The 24767-nt window shown below is 44.1% G+C and overlaps 1 protein-coding gene and 1 long non-coding RNA gene across 2 annotated transcripts; both read left to right on the plus strand.

Moving 5' to 3' along the window:
• Positions 1 to 1105: 1105 nt before the first annotated feature.
• zgc:114130 (uncharacterized protein LOC570332 homolog) lies at positions 1106 to 5037 on the plus strand. The gene is made up of 2 exons (XM_035383881.1): positions 1106 to 1304; positions 2799 to 5037. Exons 1-2 carry the CDS (start codon positions 1242 to 1244, stop codon positions 3915 to 3917), a joined length of 1182 nt encoding a protein of 393 aa, XP_035239772.1. The 5' UTR covers positions 1106 to 1241; the 3' UTR covers positions 3918 to 5037.
• A 3378-nt stretch (positions 5038 to 8415) lies between these two features.
• On the plus strand, positions 8416 to 9588 carry LOC118209031. The gene is made up of 3 exons (XR_004761663.1): positions 8416 to 8613; positions 9081 to 9175; positions 9339 to 9588. It is a non-coding gene; the product is annotated as an uncharacterized LOC118209031 (long non-coding RNA).
• Positions 9589 to 24767: the final 15179 nt, after the last annotated feature.

Here is a 24767-nt window from a genome sequence, read left to right on the forward strand (position 1 = left end):
AGTTCCAAGTGAACTTTCCAGGCTTGCTATACTGATGGATGGAAAAGTTTAATCTTGGACTTGTTTTTTTATCATTTTGATAAATGTTTAAATGGACAGAAAAACCCCAGTCTACAGATTGTGAGGTCACACAAACACACGTTTGGTACATGCATGCTGTACAACAACAGAGATTCTCACAAGAAAGACAGATCCCAATTAAAAAATAAATAAATAAACAATTTGGGGGTGGTGGGGTGCGTCTCTAAAGCTGCACAGTACCATGTATTTCTATATGGGTATTTGGTTGCTGGGCAACTTAACTTGTAATTAGTCATCGCATCATATGCCTCACAAACATGAATATTAATAAGGATAAGATGTTTTGTTTCTAAAGTTATATAATTCACATAAGCATAAGATATGCTTGCTCTATATAAGATGACATCCTTGTAAATGTCCCCTTTGTTTCTAGTGCATTTTTGTTAATTTCTGGGCTGGTCTTTAAACTTTCTTAGCAAATGAATGCTGAGGTGGAAATATTGAACAATCAGTTAAGTAAACATATATCATATTTGGAATTTGCTAGGTTTGCATGTTCACAGTCCATCCCTACAAATATATCTTGAAATTATTTTTTAATTTTTCCTCCTTCCCAAACATAAACTGTAATGTTCACTGTAAGGGTGCATATCTGGTAATATACAACTTGTACAATTAGGTTTTCACTTGGAGAAAGCAGCAGGATTTGTGGGTTTTTATTCAGAGTGAAGTTGAAAAAGTCAGTACTCAAAAGGAAAAAAGCAGAGCTGGGTAGCTACCGCTGAACATCGTAACAAAAGCTGCTTCAAGTCCTCCTACTATTTACATTGTGTACAAAACATTTCGATTTTTCACTATTGGGCGCTTATTCTCAACAGGAGGTTTTAACACGAGTTGTGTAGACTACACTTCTCCTTGTAGGTTAGCTACTGTTGCACTGAATGTTTCTGCAAGTCTGCATCTGCATCTGCGGCCTCGTCTCGTGCATGTGTTTGTTGCGTCACGCTGATGTCATGTCCCGTGAGCTGTGAGTGGGCGGAACGAGTGGAGGGAAAAGTTTGGGCCCGGAGGCGTGGCCAGCTTAAACTGTGCACCATTAAAACCACACGTGTGCGTCCGCTGGAATCGTGAGTCCAACAGACAACTTTGTAAAGTTACTGTCGAGAAGGAACGAGCATTACGTGGGCACGATAAGAAATCAGCATTTTTTCAGCTCGAAAATGCCATCGTACGTGCTCAATCCTCTTCTCGATGAAGTCTTTTTTGAAGACGTTTTGTGCAAGGTAAATTATTTATTTGAGTTTGAAGAACGAACGTGAATCTACCGTTAGCTAATTACAGCAGATTGTTAAGATGTTCAGAAAACGCACAATGTTTTGTAGCAGTCCACTAAGCGATCTAGCTTGATAGCAGCAAAGGTTAAATGACGTGTTGAAAACAAGTAACGCTATGCATGTGCGTTTGAGTGATTAATTCAGTGCCAAACGAATTGAAAGTAGTTTTGCCATTTTGACAATTCTCTCAGAATTGTCTTATCCGGAGTAGCGTTAGCTTCCTCTGCATGCTGGGTTAAACGTATAACGTTAATCGCATGAGGTTCTTTAGTGATTTATATGCCGTTGAAACTTGTGCCGTTATAAGCAATCGGCCAGTCGTTGTTTGCAGCCAGTCGTTGTTTGCAATAATAAGTTAGCAAATGACGGCTTTAGCATTGTGTGTGCAAGCTAGCCAGCACCATATGGAACACAATTTTTGTACAACGTTGAACGTTAACTAGCTGACGTTATCGAGTTAACACGTTTATCCGTTTGCTAGCGATTTACTATAACTGGATGGTATTTGCATGTATTTGTTAGTTGGCTAACGCGTGCGAAACTTTATTGCAATGGCAGTTTAAGTGTTACGGTTATTGTTGTAGTTCTGTAACATGTTTGTGATTTAAGTTTTACGTTAGAAAGTTAGTTTCGTTTGGATGTTTTACCGGTCCTGTAAGCAAACGTCCGGTGACTTTGGCTAGCAAGGTTAAGTAGCTTGCCAACACGAGCTAACTTTATTTCGGCTAGTTCGATATTTTGTAATCTAGTTCGGTAACACGACATGACCTAAAGCCTTAGCTACGTATGTAAAAATCTACCGTTTTGCTAGCGAGTTGCCATGAACGTTCCTGGCTGCCACTGAACTCCTCTTTATCAAGGTTTAAATGTGCAACACACCTAAACTATTAAGGAAATGCATTTACGAAAACCGTTTGCTTAATGCAGAAAGTATCCTAGAAAGTGCCCCCACCACCCCCGCCCTCCACTTTCATACGCGTCTTTTGACAGTCATAGAGCTGATATCGGATTGCGTATGATAGTGCAGAGACTGGCCTCCTAACTTTCCTATTCACACATCTACTGCTCCCGTCAAAGGGATGCGGCAGCATGCATGCACATCATTTTTCTTTGTCTTTTTCAGGGAGGGGGTGGGATATGAATTTTTTTATCCTGTAACAGTTTGCCAGACATTAAGTTAAGTAATTTATACCCACTTTGTACATGTAGGCAAACACTGTGTTCTTTTCTCATGGGCCTAAGACTTGTTTCATAATTGGCCCTTAAAGAAAATTTAAAACAACAGTGTTGTCAGCACATGAATTTAGACCCTGTTTGTGACATGGCTGGTTTGCTGGTTTCATTGCATGTATTTTTCTCTGACGGCAAGTTTAATTCTGTTGTTTTTGTTTGTGAGAGTCTTCATTTGACACTGAGTTCTTTCCTTTCTCTTCATTCTGGTAGAAGTTTCTCAGCCTCGATCTTCGGGAGCCCCCAAAGTCCCTCCTGTCCGTGATGCCCATAGGGTACAAGAAGGTGGAGACCCCTTGCCCTCTCAGCCTGGGAGGAACCAGTCTCACAGACTCCAGAGACAACGCACCCATGACCTCCAGCCACTGGGGGCAGCACTTTGAGCAGTCCTGCCCACCCCTGTCACGGTGGAACAAAATGTCTTTCTGGGCTGAGCGCTCGGTCAGCATGGTGGAGGCCGGCAGCGGCGACCTTCGCTGGCCGTCCGGGGAAGACGGCAGCCCCAGCAGCCACTGCAAGCAGCCCTCCGCCCTGTCCCCCACAATCTCCGGATCAGGCTCTTCTTCCTCCTCCTCCTCCTCGTCTCGGTACAAGACCGAGCTGTGCCGCACCTTCGCGGAAAGCGGCATCTGCAAGTACGGCGGGAAGTGCCAGTTCGCCCACGGGGCCGAGGAGCTCCGCGACCTCAGCCGCCACCCCAAGTACAAGACGGAGCCGTGCCGCACCTTCCACACCATCGGGTACTGCCCCTACGGCATCCGCTGCCACTTTGTGCACAACAACGAGGACGACCTGGGCCCCGCCTCCCGGGGCCCGCCCCCCACCTGCGCCGCCGCCGCCCGCCGGCCCCCGCTGCTGCGGCAGAGCTTCAGCTTCGCCGGGTTCCCCTCCGGGCCGCCGCCCCCGGAGCCCTCCCCGCTCCACCCCTTCCTCCGCGCGCCCTCCGCCTCGCCCCCGGCCTCGGCCGACGTCCCCGAGCTGCTCTCCCCGGCCGACCCCCTCTCGGCCGCCTTCGACCCGTCCCCGCGCTTCCAGGCCTCCCGCGAGCCGGCCCGCCCCTTCTGCTGCCACGCCCTGCCACGCCCCGAGGGAGAAGGGTGCCGGCGGCAGCAACAGCAGCAGAGCATGCTGGGAAGCTTTGCGCTGGGCTCCCGGAGCCTCTCCTACACCTCCCTCTCCGATCACGAGGGTGGGTCTGGGAGCTCGTCCAGCAGCCTCAGCGGCTCGGAGACCTCGGTCTTCGACGGCGCCAGCCGGCGGCTGCCCATCTTCAGCCAGCTGTCGGTGCCCGACGACGGCCTCGGCAATGGCGGCTCCGCCTTCTTCATCTAACTCCGCCCTGTAGTTGCACGCGGGAAGAGCTAGCTTCGTGCAGATTAAACACGTTTGTACATTTTTGTGAAGCCTTGATTGTATACCGTTGTATACCTACTGTAACGTACGGGCCGTTGCTAGGCGCCCAGGTAAGCTCTCCAGCTGAATGCTTGTAAGCGTTTTTACACACAGTTGAGTAAAAGAGGGAGTTCAATGCTGTTAAAACAACGGGTGGGGGGGCGGGGGGGGGGTTGTCAGACACCTTGTTTTGCTAACCCCCCCTTCCAGGAATATAATTCAGAGATGGGATTTAATCACAGTGTGATTGACACGTTCCTGTTTAAAGAATGGGCTGCTGCAGAAGGATCCTTATTTGTTCTCTCAGACCTGTAAGCAGCAGGTAGAATCAAACAAAAAAGAGGGAAAATTTTGAGGTTAAGAAATCTTGATCTAAAAAGCCAAAGAAGAGGTTAAAAAAAACTAAAAAAAAAAAAACGAATATTTCTGTCATGGTTCTCAGTCTGTACATGGGGCTCACACATTTTACATGAACATTTCCAGGGTTTTGATAAAGTTTTAGAGGTGTGGTTTTTTTTTTTTTTTTTTTTTTTTTACCCAAAAAGTGTGTTCACCCAGACTGGTTGTCTTGTGTGTGCATTTGTTCAGACCCTAGAATCATAAGACGAGCTGCTTGGCAGATGTTCAGTTTTTTGTTAAATGGCTAAATAACACTGTCAAAGTTTTATATAGAAGTTGAGCTCAACTTTTTTTCCCCCCACTTCAGGGTAAGAATGCTTCTCAGTTCCTTAGCTTGTTCCAAGATGTCTTCACTTTCCAGATTTTGAATAAGTAATGCATTCTTTGCTTACTGACTAAGCATCTAGCTTTTGTCTTGTATTAAATCAACTAGTCACTTGGAAATTAATTGCACATAATTTTTTTTTTTTTTTTTTTTTTTTTTTAAAGGTGCATCACGTGGATTTTTTTTTTTTTGATCCCTGCATTGCTTTTAAAATCTGGCTTGCCTTTTTACTTAATCAGGAACCAGCTGAAAAAATAAGTGCATACTGTGTTTTTTCAAGGTGCTGTTTAAAAAAAAAAAAAAAAGAAAAAAGAGGGAAGTGGGGGTGGGGGGAGTTAGTCTGGATTGAATTGGACTCCTTGCCCTGCCCCCACCAAGAAAGTTTGTTGATGTCCAACCATTGATTTTACACTGCACATGGTAAAATAATGATATGTACACTGTGTCAATAGTTACTTGTGTTATTGTCAGTGAATAAGTAGATTTGTTTCGGAGTTATTTGGTAGTTGGCTCTGGTATGCTTCTCAGCATTTAGACTTATTTTCTTTTCTTTTTTTTTTTTTTTTAAGTCCACATATGCTGACAAGCTTCACGCTTGTATACAGTGTTAAGGAGAAAAGACGACTAGTAAATTAATGTTTTTAATTTATTTTAATATGTATTTATAGAGAACATTCAGTTATTGTTTGGTTATGTTTGTACTAAGTTTAATATATTTGGGTTTTCTTTTTTGTACCGCAAATAAACATTTTTTTTAAAACCACAAATCAAAAAGTTGTGCTTTTCTCTTGAGGGCAAAGTGTGAGAGGAAGATGGAGAAACGGTCTTGTTAAACCGGTGTTAAAGCTCAGAGCTTAGGCAAAATTCTGGGGTAATCTCATTAACTGCTTGTTTTGATCAAAGCCAAATAAAATCTTAATTGTCTCGTGATGTGACATTAACAAGAGCTTCGCATGCCATAGCTTCACACCGTTGTCCTTATAGGACAACGTTAACTTGCTGTACAGGAATTTTAATCACTTACGTCTGCTGTTGAAATGAGATGTTGTGGCTGTCACTCACTAGGGGGATGTTTTGGCTTGTAAATTAAGTTTCTAAAAAATTTTAGTTTCTGACTGATTGGTGCAGAACATTGCATGTGTGCACTGTGTACAGATTACATTTTAATGGCAAACTGTTGGAGCTTCTCTGCCTTTGTGTGCGTCTACTTACGGACTGGACACAAAACATTCATTTCAAAGGATAATGAGATTTGAGGGGGTGGTTCCTTTTTGTTGTGCTGTCTTTCTGAGCGTCATTGTTATTCAGGTTTGGGTGGGTGGGTGTAGACCAGATTTCATGTGGAGATAGTGGTGGGGGTGGTCTTTGTTTTAGCGGGGTCTTAACACCCTTTGCTCATGCATAGCTATAAAACAAGGCACTAGGATGTCTTTCTCCAGTGCTATCGTATGTCCCCCCCCCCCCCCCCAACTCCTCATCTGCTGCGTCATTTGCACAGGATTTAAAAGGAGCCTGTATTTAGCTCCTGAGACCTGAAGTAATTTTTCTTTTTCTTTTTTTTTTAAATCCTGTTTTAGATTTTTGGCCCGTGAAGTTAAGTTTTTTGTTTGTTTAAAGCTTAAGTTACAGCCTCCCCGCCCCCCAATACAGGCATTGCTATGATTTAAAGAGTTAAAAATTTGCTGAGTCTCAAGGAGTTCTTTATTGTGAGGTCTTGGAGATTCTCTCACATTGCCCAGTGAGTTTGCACAAAAGCAGACACATACTCGCAGCCAAGACCCATTTGGACTTTGAGCAGATGGCCACATTCACTGAGACAGCGGGTCAAACATATGGTCCCAGATAAAGGAATCCCTTTCAAATGTAGAAGGGAGGGGGAGGGGGGAGGGTACTTTCTGCACACTTGTACTGTATCACTGCTGGTAGTGAGAGTGAGAGAAGGTGGAGGCAGAGTTAAGCTTGTAGCCCTTACACACATCTGAATATGCAAAAGGATAGTAGACTTGCAATGTACAGCTCAAAATCATAAATTTATTCTCGTGTTTGTCTTGTCAGGAAAACAAACAGGGAAATCGGGGTTTACTTGGAAGTTTCCACGGTAAAAAAGAAAGAAAGAGTAGACCATTTTAAAGCATGGGAGTTTTTTTTTGCCTGACACCAATCCATGTTTTCGAAAAAATCCCTTCAAAGTTTAGCCGCGAGATTGCTGTCGTGTAACTGGTGACATTGGGCTGGGTCTCGATAGCCTAATGAAACTCTTGCTACCGTGTCATCTTGCGTTTAAAACCTTTAAAACTATGTTTTACTCTAAATTTTACATTAAGACATACATATTATGAAAGCAAAGATATTTTTGAGTAAAAACAGGATGCCGAATACATTGGCTTGTAGCCGCGAAAACAGCTGATGTGACTGGTGACTGGTGACAGGTGACTAGCTGGCGAGGCTCCAAAGGACTTGGACTCCGGAGCTACCTTGTTTAAAATCCGCAAAACTCTATTTTACATTGAATTTGCCACTGAGACGTTTGCCTAGTCTAACAGATCATGAAAGGCAAGATATTAAACGAGTTGCTACGTACGACTGGTGACAAACGGCAGTCATCGTACGTTTAACTTTAACTATATTTTTACTTTGTTTTTTATTTTTTTATTTTTAATTTTTTTTACTCCTGCTATGGACCTCTTTTCAGTCGAGTCTTGAATAAAGTTGAAATGAAAAAAAAAAAATGAAATATAGATCACGAAAGCCAATACATTTTTCTAGTAAAATCCGATGAAATCCAATATCTTATAGTCACAAAAGCAGCTGACGTGATTGTATGACAGGTGACAAGCTGGATATCTTCCAAAAGATGCGAAACTCCGGTGCCAGCTTGTTGTCGCCTTAAGTTTAGCTTCAAAACGATAACGTTATTTCATCCTGAATTTGATTGAAGACAAACAGATAATGAAAGCCGAAACATTTTCGAGCAAAATCAGTTGAAACCTCAGACTGTATAAGTTGAAACCAAACATGGTTTGTAACGTAGGCTAAAAGCCACGAAAGCAGCGGAGGTGATTGTGTGACTGGTGACAATAAACTGGCCAGCTTCCAAACGATGTGATGCTGTCAGCTTATGTAAAAAAAATAAATTAAAAAAAAGCCTCAAAGCTATATTTTTACTCTCAATTTGGCATTACGTCGGATTGTGAAACCCAAGATATTGTTCTATTAAAATAAGTCAAATCCTAAAACCTCAAAAAAAAAAAAAAAAAAAAACTTTTTAAAATTAACATCGATTTATGAAATTGTCCTTTGCGACTTCCGATTGATCATGATAGAACGGGTAACATAGGCTATGTGGTTGCTGCTGACATGAGTAGGCTAATATGCATAAAAGCGAACTTTAAAAGTGGAAACAATGTCTCATGTGTCTGGACCATATTTCGATTTAATCACTTTGTGAATTTTGCTAGTGCTAATCACCCATCCATTACCACTGGGAGTCCAAACATCTTTTCACGGTCTTATATATCCCCGGCTAAGCAAAGACAAGAATGTCAATAAAGGTGTTGCTCTTTCCTGAAATCATTTTCCGTTTTAATTTATTTTATTTCTGGAGACATTTTTATGTGACCGCTAGCCGGACGTTTTGGGAGTTTATGGGCTGAATACCAGAGGGTGCCTCTTTTAAACCAAATGTAGTGATCCTACCACAAGAGGTCAGGAAAGGCACATCCGTTAGTGCGTTCTTGTTGTGAAGTTACGCTTGACAAATGTGTATCTCTTCACAGGCATCTGCTCAACATTTACTGGATAGGCCTACAGCAGTCCACACAAAGAAATAGAATTGTCTTCAATATTACGAGTGTCATATTTAGGGTGACAGGAGTCCACGGAAGACGTGTGTACATAATGCAGACAATAATGGTAGGTACGGTCTGAAAACCCAGTGAAATATGATACGACAAAAACGGGACAAATCTAGAAGAGAGTAAGCCTGGACGTGAAAATGGGCTGAAATTTGGGGCTGTCCCGGTGAAACCAGGACGTCTGGTCAACCTAGTCATATTTCAGAGTTTATGCACTGTTATAGTGCAATTTCAATTATATCAGTAAGTGAATCAGCCTTTTACAAAGCATGTTTGTTCCTGTAGTTACTACACGTGCCTACAGATTGCACTGGTACGGCTGTTGCCAAACACCTTGCTGGAGGACTGAGGACAGAGCTTAGCATGTGTGGGGGAATTTTTCAACAAAGGGATGGGAGGGGAAGTTGTGCATTGGAATCCTATGGGACAATGACTCTGACTCACTTCTCATTGATGAAGGCAGTGTATGGTTTTCATCGAACGGATTAAGAAGCGCCAGAGGAACGTCTGTTTTTTCCTTTGCAGCTTGCAGCCAATGTGTGGGACAGGCCAGTAGAGCTAAAACACACTGCGGCTCGACTGCCTCTCTCACACCTTTACACCACGGGGCGCGATGACAGGTACACAGTGTTCCATAACAGCACCAGACCCCCCCCCCCCACCCCCACTCCACACGCACACCCACACAACCCCGCCCCACCCTCAGCCACACATCTGTCATATCCTGTGTCGGACTGCATCACAGGCACCCAGCGAGTCTCTCACTTCCTCTTCCCCTTTCAGGCTTTTCCTTGTCCTCGTTCAAGCACTGTGGGCCCAAGAAGAGGAAGTGAAGCTCAGAATGGTGGTGGCAATGCAGGACAAAGCAGTTCCACTGGCTTAAGGGACGACCCACACCTCAGAAGTCAGGGTATTGGTGTCCTTCTGAAAACATAAGCCCACCATACAGTTTACAGGAGAGACAGAACAGCCGTCACCTAGACAACCTGTGGATATTGAATAACTTCATGTACAACTATAACTTAAAATAAAGATTTTTGTCTGACAATGCCACAATTAACATCGCAATCAGCACTTTGGAACAATGTGCTGTGAAAAAGCAGAGCTTGCAGCTGTACATCGTAAAACAGCAATGCTGCATTGTTGATGTTCAGTTAAAGTTCTTTGTTCAACCCAACCACAGTATGCTTTCTCCTGATTTTTTATAAAATGACAGACTTATGCATTTGTGTTCCTTAAAGAAACCTTTTTTTTGCAAAACATTGCATTGCAAAACTCACAGAGATATGAGTATATTCTGGATGCTAAATCCAGTTTTAAAATAGACTGGAAGTTTTGGGAAATGGTCTTGTGGGTAGATCAAGGCCAATATTTGTATCACAGTGATGACAAAAGCAAAGTGTGTAAGCCAAAAGGAACTGCCCAAGATCCAAATCAGCTCCCCCCCCAATCTGTGAAACATGGTGGTAGGGATGTTATGGTTTGAGTATGTATGGCTGCTACAATTACTGGCTCACTTGTCTTTATCGATGATGTAACTGCTGGTAGCAGCGGCAGAAAGGTGTGCACAGAAGTACATTTTCTTCCCAAGTTTAATCAGGTGCTTCCAAACTCATTGCATGGTGCTTCATCCTACAGGAAGACAATGACCCCAAAAATACTGCCAAAGCAACAAAGCTGTTTTTCAAAACCAAAAAACTGGAAAATTCTTGACTGGCCAAGTCATTCACCCAATCTGCATCCAATTGAACATGCTTAACTAGCCCTCAAAAGAAGCTGGAGGCTTAAGATGGTTGCAGTACAGGCCAGGCAGAGCATCAGCTGAGAAGATACTCAGCGCCTGGTGAAGCCTATGGGCACAGACTTCAAGTAGTCATTGCATCTATGTATAAAAAGTACTGTAATTTCTACATGGTAAAACCAAAGTGTAGAAAAATACCCTTAAATAAAATGTTTAACCACATGTGAATTGATTAATAATAGTAAAAATAAAAAATAGCGGAGAGCCAAATCAATGAGAAACATGTCTTTGACGTTATGGAGCTCACTGTATACAGGTGGAGGGGTCATACCCACAGGTATTCCGAATGGACACCTTTGTAAACTCCTTAGCCCATCCCGACAGAGGTTTGGAAAACAGGAACCGATGGAGGAGATTGCATCAGTTTTTTTTTCTTCTTTTCTGGCGGGGTTCTTCTTGATTATTTCCTTCCTCTTCGGACTGTGAGGATTCCAAACGCCAGAGGCCCAGTTTTGACAGAAAATTGCACAACAAATGTTCTGCAAAAACACACTGCTCACGATGTCGTTTTTAGCGCTCAGCTGCTCTCCCATCAATTCTCTCTTCTGATTGCGTAAGAGGTGTCAATATAGCGGCGTGAGTCATTTCTAAGTATGCTCTTTTTTGAACACGTAGAATTCAAGATTGAGCAATGTCTTTGCAGGACCTTTTCTCGTCGACTTGACGGAATCCGTTGAAAAAAAAAAAAACCCCTCCAGCTCCTGTGTGTGATTAGCTGGATTCCTGGTACTCCGTGAGGAAAGTATGGGGTCAGTGTTTTGAAATGTGAGGCAATAGCAATATATCGCTTAGAGGGATTTTTTTTTCCATCAGAAGGTCCCTTTCAATATTGATGTGGCATGCTTTAGCTTTTCCAAAGGCTTCTCTCAGTGGAAGAAGTCATGTCAGCCAGCCTGGAGTTTACCGCAAATGTAGGTGTGCCGGTTTAAAGAACTCTGCCTCCTGCCCATTCAGGTGAATTCATTTAGAGAGTGAGCCAAGCTTGGGAAAGATGCCACTTTCAACACTAAAGAGCAACAAGGATGCATAAAGCTGAACCAGCAGTATTTTCATACTGGTTCCTATATGTGCGCACATACACACGCCCACACACATACACACACATGCAGGAACACACACACACACACACACACACGTGCAGGCACACACACACACGCACACGTGCAGGAGCACACACACACACACATTCAGGCACACACACACATACACACACACACGTGCAGGCACACACGCACACACTCACACACACACACATGCAGGCACACACATGCACACGCATGTGCAGGCACACATACACACACACACATACGTGCAGGCACACCTACACACACACACACACACACACACGCATGCAGGCACATGCACACACACTCACACACACACACAAACAAACACACATACACAAATATCCCAGAATCCATTGGTGACCAAGATGGAGTACGTTTACTTGTCTGAGCTAAGGAGCTGTGACTCGTCTTCAACTAGTCCAAAATGCAGTAGTTCTTCTGTTCACTCAGACTGAACACAGGAAGCGCATCACTCCGGTGCTTGTGTGTCTTCACTGATTGCCAGCGACTTTTAGAATTCGTTTTTAAATCCTTGCAATTACTTACCAAGCATCACACGATGAAGCCCCTGAATATATTTCTGAACTGCTGTCGCCCTAAAGCAACGTGAGGTCTCTCAGTGTCTTTAACTGCTGGTTAATCCCGAGGACAAGTTTAAAACTAAAGGGGACTGTGCATTGCCTCTCTGTGCCCTGAAACTCTAAAACAGTCTTACTTTGGACATAAGATTATCCGACTCAAAGATCACTTTTTCTTTTTTTTTTTGAAGTTGTGAGGCCCATTTTTATTCTCTGGCTTTTCATCATGCTTGTGCTCTTGTCTATGCGATGTTATGTTTAAATGTTTGGTGTTTTATTGTGAAGCACATTGCTTACTTTACTTACGTACTTATCTGTAAGACCTAAAGCGCTCTGGTTTATTCTCGATCTGATCTTCGCCCCCTCCCTCCGGTGTGCAAGTGGGACTCTCTTTCACCCCCGCTCAGGGAATTTCCCTCCCGCGCTGCCAAGCTTTCACTTACTTTCTCTTGCGAACCAAACTGAGCTTACTTTCTTTTTCTGGCCTGGGGTAACGCACACACACATTTTATTTCACGAGTCCATAGGGCTCTGCAGCTATTTTGACTTGGAATCTCCACCACTGTTGTGCACTTTTTGGAAATGGCCTGTGGGAGCAGTTCTCCTTCCAGGAATCGGAGTGCGGAGAATGATCATTTAGCCAACTTTCCCCCCACGTTTATGAACACTTAAGTTTGCCGGTTGTGAAACGCTTGGAGTGGTACCAGGTAATTCACCACTCACTGCAGACTGCGCCCTGTTCACATAAAGTTTGAGAATGTGGGCATGTGGTCAAATTTAACATCTGCAATGAGGTGGCCCCACTCATACCAAAACTTCAGTTCTTACGGTTCTTCAGCTAAGAGGAATTTTTTGCAATCTTGGCATTTGGGACCAGTATCCGCTTGGCACTGTGGGTGTGAAATGAATGCGCAGATTGTGTTGGGGATGGTGAGAGAGATTTGGCAGATTTGGGTCATTGACCTAATTCCATCTGTTCACCCGGAACTTTCACTGTTTCATAAGTGTGACATCGCCCCCCCCCCCCCCCCCTATACAATGTATGACCTTTTCTTCAAGCATCAGCAGGAGGAATTTAACAGAAAGAATTTTTTTGACCTACTCTAAAACTCGCAGTGTTATCGTCACAGTGTTTTTTTCTTCTTTTCTGAACCGTATTAGTACTGAACTCTTTACCTTACAGTGTTCTGCGGCTTCATTCATTTACTTCACACCCAGGTGTCGAGGTGACATTTACCTCTGCCTTTGAAAAGGTTAGGGTTTGTTAACGAAACACGCGGGTCCTTCTGCTGGACCCGAGCGAAAGGGCTTGGAGCGCGCTGGGTGCAGCCGAACGTCAGCGCGAGCCAAACGGGCCTCCGGACGGCGAGGGGAAGGAAGTGGCCCGAGCTTGTGGAAAGAGACATCGCGTTCTGACGCTTTGACCGCTCGAGAGAAAAATCCCACTCCTTCCAGTTCCCTTTACTCCAGATCATGAATATATATATTAAAAAAAAAAAGTTTAAGGCTCTGTTTTACCTATCCTTTACTGGGTTCTGGTTGGAACAAAGGACTACTGAAATATTGCAAAGGCATGAGGGGGCATGTATGAATTATATGTTCTATTCTTAACAGTGTCAGGCCTACCATGATTAACGGTATACGAGTTCATCCATCTTGCTTAAGAGGCATTCTTTTCCAAATGGCTCGCAGTGTGTGTCTCATGTTTGACGTACTGTCTTTTTAAACACTGCAGCTGCATATTTATTCCTATTACAATCAGGGCGTTAACCTAGAGTTCTCTCGAATCAAGTCCTGTTAATTAAACACCAACTAGAATCTGTTGTGCTGCACTTCTACTCTTTAAGTACAAATCAAACAACCCTCTTAAATTTAGATAGGAGACTGTGTCTTCACAGACCCTACAATGGGTGGAAACTGTGTGTCATCAGTCATTTGCTGGTTTCCACCAATTAAAACCACACACTCTGCACACAACGACACTTTGTTTCAGGTGACTGTTACGAATCAGGGAGAGGTCAATAGCAAATAAATAAATAAATAAATAAATACATACATACATAAAAAGACACCCTGGCATTACAGATATTCTGAGAGGTCTCGTTCAATATCCAGATCAAAGTGGATTTACATGACGGTGAGGCCCTTGGACTTAGACAAGACAAAGTCTGTCCTCAGTTCCAAAAACTGTGATGCAGACAGATAAACAGTCCACTGGATACTAACCGCTTGCTCCTCTTGACTAGCTAGCCTTCCTGTCCTACCGCCATCTGAGTGAAAAATGTTGATACTTTTTAACATGATAAGAGCTAATTTATTTTTATATGTTTCCGTCTTCTGATCGGAATCCTGACATCACTGGGGGATTACGGTAACCGGAGTTGCACAACTCCAGTATTTCTGACGATGCCAATTGAGCAGGAAGATACAATCGGCGAAAAACGAAATTTGGCCCAAATATCCGTGCAAAATTGCGTAAAGGGTGTGATGTAAACGCTCGCTGTCTGGCAGTCAGCGCGGCGTTAAGGCCGAAGCTCTGTTTAGACAGGCGTGTGTCACCGCGTAAACCCGAAACGCCAAAAGCCCCGCTCCGCGCTGTTTGTGTCCCTGTTGCCATGAGTGAACGGGCCTTCGCAGGCCAGCGAGGGATCCTGTTGTTTTATCTGAGAAGAGCTGCCTTGTCTCACGCGCAGACATACGGACTGAGATGTGAAAAGCCTGTCGATGAGTCAGTCTCGGATAGGTCCAAGAGATATTTCAGACGGTGAAGTAATACAGCTAATAATGAGCTTCTTGTACCAATAACGCAACACAGCTAAAATGTTTATGTTAGCCTAGGAGGTAATATTGAGGTTAAGCAACTATGTAACAATCCCTGAACCCAAACCTGAGTGGAAAATATTATGAAGCCATAAAATGAAAAAAGAAGCGATATTTCTACTCACGATTCGACAGCACTAAGGAAATGTGCTTGAACTGAAGAATGTAGTTTATAATTTTTTCTAATCTCTCTTGAACTTGGCTGATTGAGGGGTGAAGTTTTCTTCTCAGCTATTTACCCACATCAATATTGTGTGGGCCAAAACCTATACCCCCTATCACCTTAACAAAGAAATTGCTATAATTACTTATATATATATTTACTTTTTCAAAACAACTTGATTCCTCTGCAGCTTTTATTTAAAAAAAAAAATATTGTCAATATATAAATAAAAAATGTTCAAATTTGCACTTTTAGAATCACGCCAAATAGAATAAGTGGCTTTATTTGTGGTGAAATAATCTTGACTATAGTTTTCCAAACCTACTGCCTCTATTGTATAATAGCTTTGAGTATAGGTGTTTTCTATACCTTAATTGTGTATAGAAAACAAACAGCCCCGTGACACCCTTATGCTCCAGTTGCTTTGTTATAATTCTTTTGCCCGTCTGAATACCAAGTGTTCTCTGAGGGAAATCCCCTAACATTCCAGGCTATGAAATGTCCAGCGGACTCCAGCCAGACCCTCGCCGTGGGAGTGCGTATGTGTGAAAAAGCGGTTGTTCTCCGAGCGACGTCAACGCCCGTCTCATTTCCTCCCGAAGTTCCCCCTACTGTCCGCCAGCCATCGGCTGTTGTCGGTCTGAGACTTGGCCCTGTTCCTGTGGCGACGGAGGAGCCGAACAGTTCGGAAAGCCTCCCCGAAGGATCGGTGGCCTTCCCGCTGCACTGAATGGCTTCACAGGAAAAGGGGTCCCAGCCGGGAAAATGTTTTTTTTTCCCTTTTTCTTTTTTTTCCTGACGTTTCAAAATCCCGCTTGCCTCCAGTGTCCTGTCTGGCCAGAAAACGCACAGTGCTATCTAAATTAGAAGCACATTTTAGTAGAATTTAAATGGGGCATTTTTTAAAAGTGAGAACACTGGACTTCAGTTCGGAGTCCAAATGCATTTGGCCATAAACCAAACCAGTTTATGTATCTCTTTGTGAAAAAAAAAGGAAAGTAATTCCAGTCAGTTTAGAAGGGTTCTTGATTCAAGCGCTTAGCAACGGAGTGCGGTTTTGTAATCCACAGCTGGTTTCATAGTAACGAGGAAGCAGCAGTAGCATTATAAACAAAAGCTACGCTATACGACGCACTGAGCCATATTACTGCCATTAGTGCAGTTTGGATCATTAGTTTATGGTTTAGACCCGCAGTGCATGCTGGCCCATTTTTCTGGTGGGCACTCGTTTAGGATTTTTCCGTTTTTTTAAACTTTATTTTAATTTCTAGATTCACTGTTGTAAACAAAACTCTGAAAGGGGATCGGTAAATCTTTCTTCCTGAGGACCTTGGCTGACAGAGTTAATAGGCGCATTCTTCTGCCCCCCAAGCCACCCCCCCCCCCCCCTCCCCCCCCCATTCTTTCGCTGTTTGGAGTAGGTACGCACCTCCCCTTCAGGCAAATATAGCCCCGTCCCTGCCTAAATCACTCTCGTTCCCCTGACGCAGATCCAGCAGAGGCAATCTGCTCTCACATACCAAACGGCAGTCTGCTCCCCAGCTGTTGTCTGCATTTATTTTGTAATAAATCCCCCCGCAAATAAGAGAGGATCATATGCAACGGCGGGCGCATTCATTTCCCCTCCCCCTTCGGGCCTGACGCACGACCGAACGTGTTTTACTGCTTCATAACATTTCAAATGTTTTATTTAGGGGTTTTTTTTTTTTTTTTAGGTGATTCTGTGCCTCGCAGGTTCTAACAGATGTAGCCCTCCGTTTTTACCCGCCTGGATAAGACATTAAGGAGGAGAGATCTGTGTCTGTGCCTCTGTGCGATACGAATGCAATACAAATGTGGATGAGTCTGTCTGGGTCCTTTTATTACAGTCTTTACGAATCCCCAGCAGATTCACCCCCAATTGCACAAATAACAGAGGCAGTCTGATTGCAGCTTCAGAACTGGGATCCTGTGGCTAGCCTGCAGCTAGCATGCGGCTAACATGTTGCTCAACGAGAATGTCTTACCAAAGAATGTAATACCAAAACAGACCATCTGGTCCTCCCTTAAAGCACAGCTCTCTGGCAATTTGTTTGGCAGAAAGTAAAAATGGCTTGGTTGTAGTCCAATTACGTACATGCCCGTTATTATGATGCAAACATAATTGTCAGATACTTTTTGAGGGTGCGGTCTGAATAAAATATTAATGGGATGAACGTCTTCCAAAAATATGAATGAGGGGTGGGGTGAGGAGTGTGGTCCCACCAGCACTGCGAAACCACCCCTCTTTCTGTTGTCAGCAGTTCTAGGAGATTTTGTTTTCATTGCCAGAACAGCAAGGAGTCATAGTGGATGGACAGATACTGTGGAATCGCAGTGGTAAAGTTATCATTCATGGTGGATGGTAATATTGTACAAGTAATATATCTAACAGCTTCTTGTTAGAATGAGTTAAATTTAAATTTAAAAAAGGGGAAAAAAGTATAGTTCTGTTTTTCCTCACCATCCGGGTGAAGACATGAAGTTGGAATATTTGGGTTACTGCTTCCACTTCACAATTTCATAGGTCATATCACATTTGCTGTAACTCAGTTTCAATCAACATTTTACCTTCACATTCGATGTGAAATAAGTACGTTTCCCGAGTTTATTTTGGTCATCAGTGAAGTCATTTATTTATTGAAGAATTTATGAATATTAAAAAAAAACATCTTTTTTTTTTGTTAAAAGATGCGTGCGGATTAAATCCAGGCGTAGATGTCTACAGAGAGCAGTAGTAGATGGGATGCATACCACGTTTCGCACTCACGCACGTCAACGTGCCAACTCGGACTCCGGCAGGGCAGATTGAGTGCAGGGAGCATCTGTGTCCGTTTAATGTGGATGAGTAAGGACCGAGAAGGCCGGGTTGTGTGATATTTTCCACAAGCTCCCGATGAATATGGCTTCTGGAATCCGGCCTGGAGGAAATTGGGATCTGCAGCAGAGTTCTGGTTCTGACACTCGAGATGTGGCACTTGGGTTAAAGATCCGCGTGTCTCCGGCCGTGACTCATTGGGCGGGGGGGGCGGGGGGGGGGGGTGTGTGAGCTCGCACTCCGAGCGCTCTGAGGTCTGGGGGGTCCCGTTGGCAACAGGCGTCCTGCCTATTTCCTGTTTGTTCCACAGAGGCCATTTCCCTTCTGCAGTTCCACTCTCCTTTCTCCCCCCAGCCTCTGTGTTTTTTTATTGTTTGTTTTTTCGTAACTGTGCGCATGTTCTTTCAGAAATCGGAACGCTTTCCAAGCAAAGCTGAAGCATTCCTCAGAAACTCTCGACGGACTGACGCAAGGAGAAATTGGTATGTTGTTACCGTAATGGTTATAAAATTATAATTATGATAATTCAGCACCCACTCACCCACCCCCCTCCCCCCACCCCCACCCCCCATACACACACACACATATGCAAACACACATCAATAAGTAAAAACTGCCCATGTGTGTTAGATTGAGAAGGAAAAATACACCCTTGCCTTGTAAGAGAGGAAATCCAGTCAGGAAAACACTTCACACTTAATCCAATTATTTGGGTCTTAATTTCTGCAGAAAGAGTACGTCTGCCAACGGTTAGCACTGTACTGAAAAAAAAAAAAAAACTTTATTTACAGCCATCCTTTTTACCCTCTGACAGCCTGTGCAACCGTGCATGTCTGTACCAAGGACAACCACCTCATTAGGTACACAAGTAAAACTTTGTTTCCCACAGTCCAGCGGCACACACCCTTCTTGCTTTTCGCTGTGGGCCTGTGGGAGTTTAAGATAAGCCCAGGCCTGTGGTATATTGGTGGCTGACTCACGCAGGATACTCAGCCAGCCCTTATCAGATTGAAGATAACAAGCAATGGCGAATAGGACAGAATACATTTTTATTTAATATATAAAATAAAATAAAATAAGAACATGGATAGAAACATGTTAACCTTTCATGTGTGTCATATGAACTATAATTTTGTCCAGCAGTTGGCTATTTTAGTCAGTCAACAAGCCAATGTTTTGAATAATTTTGTCTCCCATCCTATTTCACACACTATTTTTATATGTTCTGATATATTAATGTAACTCTGTAATGGGGATGACCTTCAGAGCCATGGGAACCATGGTGGCCATGTCCTATGTCTGAAAGGTGTTTTGCTTGTTACATCTGTAACCTGCTTGCCTGTGAACAGTCTGGACTGTGAACAAACAGCAAATAAATGAGGTTAGTTAGCAGACGCCATTGAACAGTCACCTTGTTGTAAGAGCTCAGCACTGTCAAGTTTTGTTATTCGGGGAAAGGTCAACAGTCAAACCAAAAAAAAAAAAGATTGAATAACAAGAAGGAATCTATTATTTGTATTAAATATTGTAAGTGTTCAGTTAGCAAACAGAAATGTCACAAATGATAAAAGTAACACTTCATTAATCAAAAATCGCTACACAATAGTTGATGAACACATTCAGGTTGGACTGAATCAAGGCTCGATTTTCACTACCTGATTCAATGTTTGCTAGCTGAAGTATGATTTACATTAGTTATATTAGATGTTATTTGAATGTATAGCAGGTGTAGGTGAAGAGTGAACAGTCATATGTTCTCAAGTGCCTGAGGTAGATGTATGTACAACTGTGGGACAGTGACGTATGAGATGTCTCATTGAAAAGTTTACCTGAACAGATTTGCTAGAGGCAAGACCTGCAATGAATGCTGGGAAGGACTGAGTAAACCTGTATGACCTCCGGAGCAAGGCGTGTCGCTGAAACGCGTCCCTGTTATCCTGGTCGCAGCTAATTGGCCCATTGTATTCAACCAGGTCATCCTAAGGACTGGACAATGTCCTCCCGCAGCGTTACTTGTAGCCAATCGGCACTCCACAATGCGAAGTGGCATTCCAAGCCTGGACGTTCATTGTGAACTAGTTTCACAGAAAAACGAAGATCAGGTTTACACTGCTGTGGGTGCCTCACAGCAAGAAGGTCATGGGCTCGAATCCTGGCCTGGGCCTTTCTGTGTGGAGTTTTCATGTTCTCCCTGTGTCTGCGTGGGTTTCCTCCCTCAGTCCAAAGACATGCAGGTTAGGCTAACTGGAGACTCTAAATTGCCCATAGGTCTGAGTGTGTGAGTGAATGGTGTGTGTGCCCTGCGATATATTGGCAGCCTGTCCAGAGTGTATTCCTGCCCAGTGCATGCTGTGATAGGCTCCAGTACCACCTGCGACCCTGACCAGGATAAGCGGTTATAGATAATGGATGGATTCCAGCCCTACACAAGCCGTCATGTTTGAGCATGACCTCTAGCTCCGTATCTGCTTTGTTTTGCAAGGTACAGTCCTTGAAAAATACAAAAATATCAAGGACATTTAAAGACCATCTATACCACAGGGCAATTTTAAGAGGTCTCGATTTTACAGTTCACAACCCTTCAGACTGTGCATGTATCCATTGTACATTCCTAATCTTTTTGGTTGTTTCTCTTGTTTTCCCAGATGGATTATTTTAGTTCAAAAAAGGTACCTTTTTTACTTCCTCAGGCCTCCAAAATGGTCATGGTATGGCTCTGGGGTACGCCCAAAGTGTACTTTCTAGACCGCACTCGCATATATAACTTCCTTCACAAAATTCACACACCTGTTCAAACACCCAGTTTGGCCGCGCGCTCCACAAAGAGGAATTGTTCACCCGCTCGCCGTGCCAATGTCACGCAGCCCATTTCTGGTTTTTTACAGAACCCTGGCACAGAAACCCAAGACCCGTTTTAGAGTTAACGAAAACACAGAATACTAATGACCGCTGGGAAATATGAGAGCCATAACCAGGCGGGCTGAGGAGTTTTACTTCTGCCAGCCCAAACACCACACTCTCGACAGGATCGCGTTTCACCGGGGCGAAATAGAATGGAACGTAAGCAGAATTTCATTTTTGTTTACTTTGACGGTTTGAAGCTATTTCAGAGGCATTTTTTTTTGTTTGTTTGTTTTCTTCAGACGTGAATGAGCAGAAGCACTGCTTGTCATTTGCCTTGTCATTCACAGCGTGGGCCTTGGGTGCATGACTTGGCCTGGTTTCGACATCGCCACCGGTTTCTAGGGCAGGGTAAATGACACAGATATCTATGGTTTCCTTCATGTGGTCTTCCTTCCTTCCATAGTCTCAGATCATTAAGGCGGACACATTGCAACCAAAATTAGGTGATTTCTTACTTTCTTTTTTTAAAACCTCAGAAATGGTGCCTTTGTTCTTAGTCCTAGATTAGCTCGTTAGCTTCTTGGCTTTGGCTAATTTCTCTCATTGCCCCCCAGCGCTCAAAAGCCTCAGCCTGATCTAACCCCTCCCCTTCTCCCTCGCTGCCTCAGCATGTGTAGAGTTGCGCCATCTTCGCTAATGCCAGGGCCTGAGGGGTTTCAAGCTCAGGGCTGAAGTCATCGATCTTCGTGCCACCGTGGAAAATGCTAGAAAGTCCCCCTCTTCTCTCAAACCACCCATATTCGGGAAGCCTATTGCGTCTTAAGTATCTTCTTTCAGCTGTAATTCAGAAGATTCCAGCGAAGTAGCCATGAAACCAGGCTGAGGCCGATTTGCTTGAAGCCTCTGGCACCCTCGCTGTGCTTTGTTATGGTCTCCTGGTTTATATTGCACAGAGGAACTTGAAACAGGAAGTGGGGCCCGAGCTTCTGCAGTTTTAAAATACATCGGTTGTGAAATGCATTTCTCCATGGGCAGACAAGGATGTGAAAAAGCTGATGGGTATTTCTTATGCAGAACAAAACGGCTCAACCTGTAGCGCTCTGTCCATGCGGATACTGTGGCCTGAAATGTTAACACACACAGAAATTCAGATGTACTTCAACTTAAAAAGGTAGAACTTAAAAGAAAAGCAAAAATAAAATGTACAGATTAAATGAAGAAAGAGAATGAAAAGTTAGAGCAGGGCTAAATGGTAGTGAGGCTCAGTTGGAGCTCATTTTAAAAAAACTACATCACAATTCATATTTAATTTCCGTTGCATTTCTTATCATAAAATGCTATTAATTATGTTATGTACAAATCTGAGACCCCCTTGAAATCTGTCCGCTCTGTTTCACCACTTGGAACCTTCTATGGTTTCATTTTTGCACGTTGTTCCAACATAATGTCACTTATTTTTCTTCTTTTGATTATGGTTTTGGTAAAGTCACTGCTCCATGTGCATAACAGTAGCATACAATTTAAGCTAAGTGGGTGTATTTGAAAGAGAAAGGAAGTTATTCTAAAGCATTGTCTATCTTTGAAAACAGTAGTTTGAAACTTAATTTATTTTCAGGCTCTTCAGTACTGCCAGAAGGTTCTATCTGTAGTTGAAAGACTAGCTACAAACTTCAGGCTCTACAGATTTTTTACTTTTATTTTATTTTTTGCAGAAAACCGAACGTGAATCTCCAGCTGTATTTTTGCTTTCCAGAAAGTTCACAATAAGTTGAGACAATTATCTTTTTCCGTGCAGAGACTGCCCAGGACCTGCTTCTCACAAGTAAACAGGCCTGGACTTCCGAAGCAGAGAGGGAGAGAATGCAGCCTTTCCCCTCTTTCTGAAGGAAGAGAGCTCGCTGCTCTCAGAAGCAGTGCAGGCTGGGTAAAACAGATGACGCGGGAAATGCACTGGAAGCGCTTGCCTTTTATAGCCTCGTTTGCGCTTCTGTGCATTCCTCACGGGCGCTCAAGACTCCCGACGGCTCGGGGGGGGGGGGGGGGGGGGGGGGGGGGGACCGTGACGCACGGGAGCGGAGGCGGGGTGGGGGGGATGGGGAGTGGATCTGGCGAAGAAACTCTCCTCCCGAACTCCTCCTCTTTCCTGCTTATTCCATCGCAGAGTCTTGGCTCGCAGGAAACTCTCCGCGCCTTTCCGATGGAAAAAGGGGGGGAGGAAAGGAAAAAAAAGGAATTCCACAGCACGGGCCCTCGGCTACGGCTGGCATTCTGCTTACGCTGCAGGTTCCCACTTCCGGCCTCGCATTTTCCTCGTCTTTCTCCGGACGGTTCACCCAGAGAGCAGGGCGTCGTTTTCAGAGCGGCATTATGTCATCTCTAAAATGCGCTTTATTCAAATGAGGAAGGCCTTTGGCAAAACACAAAGAGAGACAATAATAGCAGTATTTAAAGGGGTGGTTAAGACATATTTCTAAAACTTTCATAATACATGCTTATTGTATATTATATTATATTATATTATATTCTTTGGTAAAATAAGCTCAGGTCAAATTGAGTAAAACAGAGGAAGTTCATACTTTCCTTTACAGAACTGTGTGGAACTGTAGGGAATTTTGCGGAACTGTGCGGAACTGTACGGAACTCTGCGGAACTGCAGCGGCCTTCCCTCTGTCACGACGCGCCGCCGTCGTCGCCGGGCTCCCATGGCAACCCCGCGGCACGGGCGCGTCGAAGGGCCCCCGGACCGGCTTTTCCGTGACGTCGCGCTTGTCTGTTTGAAGAGAGCGTCGCCATGGAGAGGAACGGGTTGCGCAACGCCACCCCGCGCCACATCAGAGGCGTGTGCAAATGGGCCTTTGATCTCGCCTCGCACGTTCGCCTTATCGCTCGGCGACCCGGCGAACGAGGCGGCGGGGGGGGGGGGGGGGGACGCAGAAAGCCTCGCGCAGCTCCCTGCTCTGAGAGAACCGACCTTCTCGCCTCGACCGCAGACCAAACGGAACTTTTTTTCCTCTTCTTTTTTTGTGTGTGTGTGTGTGTGTGTGTGCGCGTTTCAAAAAAATGTCCCGTGCTTCTCACGCATGTGTCAATTTCTGCCTCTGCTATGATTGATAAAAGGAGTCCGAAGGCTGCGGCGCGCACTGTTAAGAGTATTGAAATGACTCCTGTTTCTACATTCTCATAGAGCGCAGAGTGGCACGCACACGGTCGAGACAATAGCTCATCTTTCTCTTTACGTGTGACTGATGTCATTACGTCATTAATCGCAATATACATTCCGAACAGTTTAACCTTGAATGTGTTTACACATAAACACGCATCCGTTCTTCAGAAAGGCACTCCCAAACAGGCCTTTCTTCCGGCCTAGCTTCGGCTCTGACCTTCTGTTCTGAGCGCGGGTTCTGTGGAGGTGCACGAAAACCGCAGTCTGTCTCTCGGAGACGTAGGGCGGAACATGCCGTCCCTTCATGTTGTTCTGTTTGATCGTAATTTCTGTGCACACCTGCAGTGGAGAGATTTACGATAGCATGCATCTGTGGTTGATTCCACACTGTCAAACACACACTTCATCTACTGGACAAAAAAAAAAAAAAAGTTATCAGATGCTGGAATCAATTATCAACCATTTTTTGACTTTACTGTATATGTGTGCCAGATCTGTGGACTACTGGAATATATGCACACACACACACACACACGCACACGCAAACACACAAATAAAGTGTATTTGAGAACTGTATGAAGTCCTTATTGTGTGGCTAGCTTCCTCTTCCTACTGTTATTGCCTGGGTATTTTTTTTTTGTATTTCGGGAAGTTTCACAACTGTTCCTGTGACGGATACAGATGGTGTCCATGGAGTTTCTTCCTCCACACACACACACAGTGGAGGGCTGTACATTGGCCCGGCTGAGGGGTGCACAAGCACTTTGAGTCTGTCTGTGTCAGCAGTTTGAATTGGGAAACCCGGCACCAAGGTGTCACCGCCTTATTACGATGATATATCTTACTGTTTTGTGCAGGAGATACCATGGGGATGAATGTCTAGAAGGACTATTAAGCACAACCCAGAAGTAGTTAGACAAGCCCTTCTTGGCTAACTATT

This window comes from Anguilla anguilla, chromosome 12 (genome assembly GCF_013347855.1).
Source record: "Anguilla anguilla isolate fAngAng1 chromosome 12, fAngAng1.pri, whole genome shotgun sequence".
NCBI lineage: Eukaryota > Metazoa > Chordata > Actinopteri > Anguilliformes > Anguillidae > Anguilla > Anguilla anguilla.

What these genes read in the sequence shown, in the direction of transcription:
- zgc:114130 (XM_035383881.1), top strand. Translation starts at nt 1,242, where the DNA reads ATGCCATCGTACGTGCTCAATCCTCTTCTCGATGAAGTCTTTTTTGAA. An exon ending in TTGAAGACGTTTTGTGCAAG is followed by an intron (nt 1,305 to 2,798) that starts GTAAATTATTTA and finishes TCATTCTGGTAG; the next exon opens with AAGTTTCTCAGCCTCGATCT.